The sequence below is a fragment of the Desarmillaria tabescens genome, assembly GCF_030435595.1.
Source record: "Desarmillaria tabescens strain CCBAS 213 chromosome Unknown EV420scaffold_88, whole genome shotgun sequence".
NCBI classification, from domain to species: domain Eukaryota; kingdom Fungi; phylum Basidiomycota; class Agaricomycetes; order Agaricales; family Physalacriaceae; genus Desarmillaria; species Desarmillaria tabescens.
Window position 1 is genome coordinate 66,216 of NW_026848387.1, and position 3,956 is coordinate 70,171.

The 3,956-nt window shown below is 41.5% G+C and overlaps 1 protein-coding gene across 1 annotated transcript; it reads right to left on the bottom strand.

The window, feature by feature from the left end:
* Window positions 1-474: 474 nt before the first annotated feature.
* EV420DRAFT_1243286 (uncharacterized protein) lies at window positions 475-720 on the bottom strand (the record flags this gene model as incomplete). Its single annotated transcript, XM_060466658.1, has 1 exon — window positions 475-720. A coding segment is annotated over one exon (246 nt), but the record flags the coding sequence as incomplete, so codon positions are not given.
* Window positions 721-3,956: the final 3,236 nt, after the last annotated feature.

The window sequence follows — 3,956 nt, forward strand, 5'->3', positions numbered from 1 at the left end:
ATTGAGCTTGGATTCAAGCTTGCTGTAGAACTTGTTCCAGTCTACCTTTCAGTAGTTGCATCATGGTTCACAGCTGCTGTGTGGAGAGGATATGTCGATGGTGGATATGATAGAGAAGTAGTCTGTTCATGGTGGTTGAGCAGCATGGTCAATGGTGCATTGGATGAATGCTGGCAGCAGTTTATCTGAGCAGAAGACATTATTGACACAGGTATAGTTGTCTGTGGAGAATGCTCACAGTGTTGGTACAAGTGCAGGTAGTGGCATCTTGAGATGATGCCATTCTATAATCTGCAGTAGGTGTCCAGGCTTGGTCTGTGAAAAGGTGTGAGTTACAGGGTTTATCCCATAGTGGGTGGTGCACATTCCAATCTCTCATACAGATGGTAGGCCTCACTCATCTTGTCATTTGGCTGAATACTCCCTTAGCATGTCATCAATGATCTTCCATGCTGCTATTGAGTTCCCATCACTATAGAGATTGACAATAATGATTGTCTCTGTTGGAGCATGTAGGCTCATTGTGACTATGTCTTGAGTGTCCAAGGCAATGCTAGACCAAGCATTAGTAGAGAGAGATTGGTTGACAAGAGTTACAGTTTTTATCAGGTGAGGGTCTTGTTTGTGATGTGTTGGGTATATCATTATCCATCCTTGTGTTGCTCTTGACTTGCCTTGCTTGCTGATGTATGGTTCTTGAATCATGATAATGTCATCATCTTGGTGTACTTGGTTTATAAGGCAAGAGTGGGCAATGAGCAATTTGTTGATGTTGAACTGATAGAGTTTTAGTTGCATCAAGATAGGGTTATTGTCAGGTGTATCAATTATAAGTCTATGGGTGGAGAGGATGCAGGTGGTTCAACATCTATGCTGTTCTTGTTCTCCACATTGAGGATCTGACCCTCCTCTGCTCCTGTCTCTCTATCTGATGATGCTGTCATACTTGGTGACTGTTGGCTCTTTGCTAGGTACTGATTTATTGAGGGTTGGTGGTACTTGTTCAGTCTCATGAGTATCATGTTGGAGTTTGTCCTCTTGCCCTTGTTTTGTTTTGTGCTGCTGCCATCATGTTTGTCCTGAGTCATATGGGGTGAGACTAGAAAACTCCCCAAGGATGACGTTGTAGCATCACTTGGGGTGTTTGGTCTGCTCATACTTTTGCCTATCACCTTCAAAGGATATGCAGTTTCGGCTTGTGTTTGAACATCATAGGTGGCCCATGTAGTGGGGTCCTCAGTCACAAAGTATCGATATTTCAACTTGGGGTGTTGACTACATACAATGTCAGTAGCTCTAGTGAAAGAAGGATATGCATTATGGTCAACAGTGCTATAGCTGTTGCTTGCTTATGTCTCATTGCCTGCTGCCCTCTGTATGTTCTCTAGTGCTTCAGGTGTGCAGAGCTATGTGGCTGCATTGTCTGAGTTGAACATATATGCCACTCTGCCATTGGCAATTTTTCAAGCTCCAACAACCCTGATATTGTCTGGCATGACATAGAGGGCATCCTCAATGCTAGTGGTCATGCTAGCTAAAGCCTCATTCATCTCTGAAATGACGTCCTTCTCTGATTGCTTGTTCATCTTATTGCGTGTCTCATCTGCCATTGGTTTCACTATAACATGCCAGTTGGCCAGCTTGCCTCTGGTGATGATGTCAGCATGGCAAGAGTCAGAGAATGGGCATGGGGATGATTTGTTGACAGCATCCACATAAGTAGAGGGTTGTGATTGTGATGAGTTAGGGTGTAGCATCATTTGGGTGTTTGTGGTCTGCAGGTCTTCAATGATAGACTGAAGAGTGGCTATGCTTTGCTTTAGCTCCTATAGCTGTTTATTAATGGCCATGCCATTGGTGTTTTGGTTGTCCACTGTGGTCTTCAGCATGTTTGAGCTTTTCTGCAGAATTACAAATGTCATGCAGTACTCAGACTCCTATATGCATAGCACATTGTCACCATTGCCTTGCTGAGCATATGAATTGGACTTCCCAGTTTTAGTCTCATTTCTATAGTGAGCTCACTAAACATGTGCCAAGAGGTGCTCTCCCAACACCCACAGGCTTGTTCTCTATAGATCTAGGCACACGGAACTATCAGTTCTGGCATATGTCTTTCAAGACTTCTTTCTTGGATTCAGAGGCTTCTTGTAGACATGGCAACAAGTGGACACCTCTTGATCCACTACAGCCATTACACCCAATCTTCCCATGGTCCACTAACACTATTTGAAGGAAATTGGGAGAGCATATGAGGTATTACGATTTTATCCCTATTTTTCTTATCTTATCTTATCCTTATCTCTCAGACCCATGATATTCCACCAGTATACCTTCTACCTGTTTATCCAGTTGCTGTCACCTCAGTTCACAGCTGCCATATTCCGGATGACTGATGTTTCGCATGTACTATCATACTTCTTAGTGGTTAGGCAGGAGTCAACTGCTAGTCGAGGGCGGTCTATGGGATATGGTCTATTCAGATGGAATCCCATGTCGATACAGGTGACATGTGCTCTTTACTCTCATTTGTCAGAGGCCCACTTCTTTTAGTGCCCTCACTCCTCATTCACTGTAGAGCGTTCTTCTCATTGCATATACCTCTATAGACACTATTCTTAGTATGAGTCCAACATGTATTTAAGCTAGCCTACACTGTGGCCTTAGACCCCAGCTTTGGCTAAAGTTATACAAGGATAGATACACATAAATACTTCTTGTAATAACTACCTACAACATCAAGAAATCATACCAACAAAATGTCCAAAGGACTGAACCCACCCAACAACCCAGAAAATGCGAGTCTTACTGTGACAATGGCAGAAGCAAAACAGGCACACATGGTCAAGCTGGAGATGTCCATTGAGTGTGCTAAGTCTGTTTGGAGAATGTTTTAAAGTGGAAATCTGAGATCTAATCTGATCTGATCTGATCTAACTGTTCTGTTTGAAGTTCCAGTTCTGAATCTGTTTTCTGGGCACTTCTGAAATGTTTTTAAGTCAAGATTATCTGTTGGAGTCAGTTGGAGAACCTGTACATACAGTTATATAGCAAGCGGGCTAAGTCAGTGCTTGCCTGTGGTGTTCTTTTAGCAAGCTCACTATTGTTTCAATGTGTATCATCTCTGTTTCTGTCAGGATCACTGTCCCTTGTGTATTTTAACTTGAATCTGCCTTAAAGGTTGCATTATGCCAGCAAATGACCTTCCTGTAAAAGTTTCTAGACTTAGAAATTCATTTGAGAAAGCTTAGCTTCACTAGAAGCATCGAGAACCAGAGAAACTCTTCAAGATATTAAAGATTGCTGGAGTCAGGCCTGAGCATCATGCAGGTTCTGGTAGTCACTATGTAGCATCTTAAATTCTACTAGTATATACTGCTGTGTCTGTGTATATAATGTCTAGAACTGGCATTCACTGTATGGATACTACTGTGTAATTCTATCTACCTATCTACCTCACAGAAGGTATTTGCCGAGTAAATAGGATCTTTGGAGATTCAATTTGTCATTGGCTGATAAGTATACAAGAATGTTTGAAAGACATCAGAATCAGTGCTGTGTGGTTTTCAGCTGTGGATGTTGCCAATAGAGTTAAATGACTGACTGATGTCTGCTGCTGAGGCCAAAAGAGGTATATATAATTTAATTTTTTTAGTTTAAAATTTTGGCACCACAAAAATATTATGGGAAAAACTTTAGAGGGTGTTTTTTAAACATTTTCACCCTCTGACTTTCTGAATCTGAACTTATTTTTGCCTCAGAAAATCTGGTTTAGCCAGAAATCAAATTGTTGTGTTTGATTGTTAACAACTGTAATAAAATCAAGAAATTCATCATGATAGGGTTTGCCAATTATTCTGTCAGGAGAAATTGTGCTAAGGGAGCTGTCACAGAAACCCAATTGCTTGGTTAGCACATATTCCAGTAGCATGTGAATTTATTGTTGACTTTGAGAT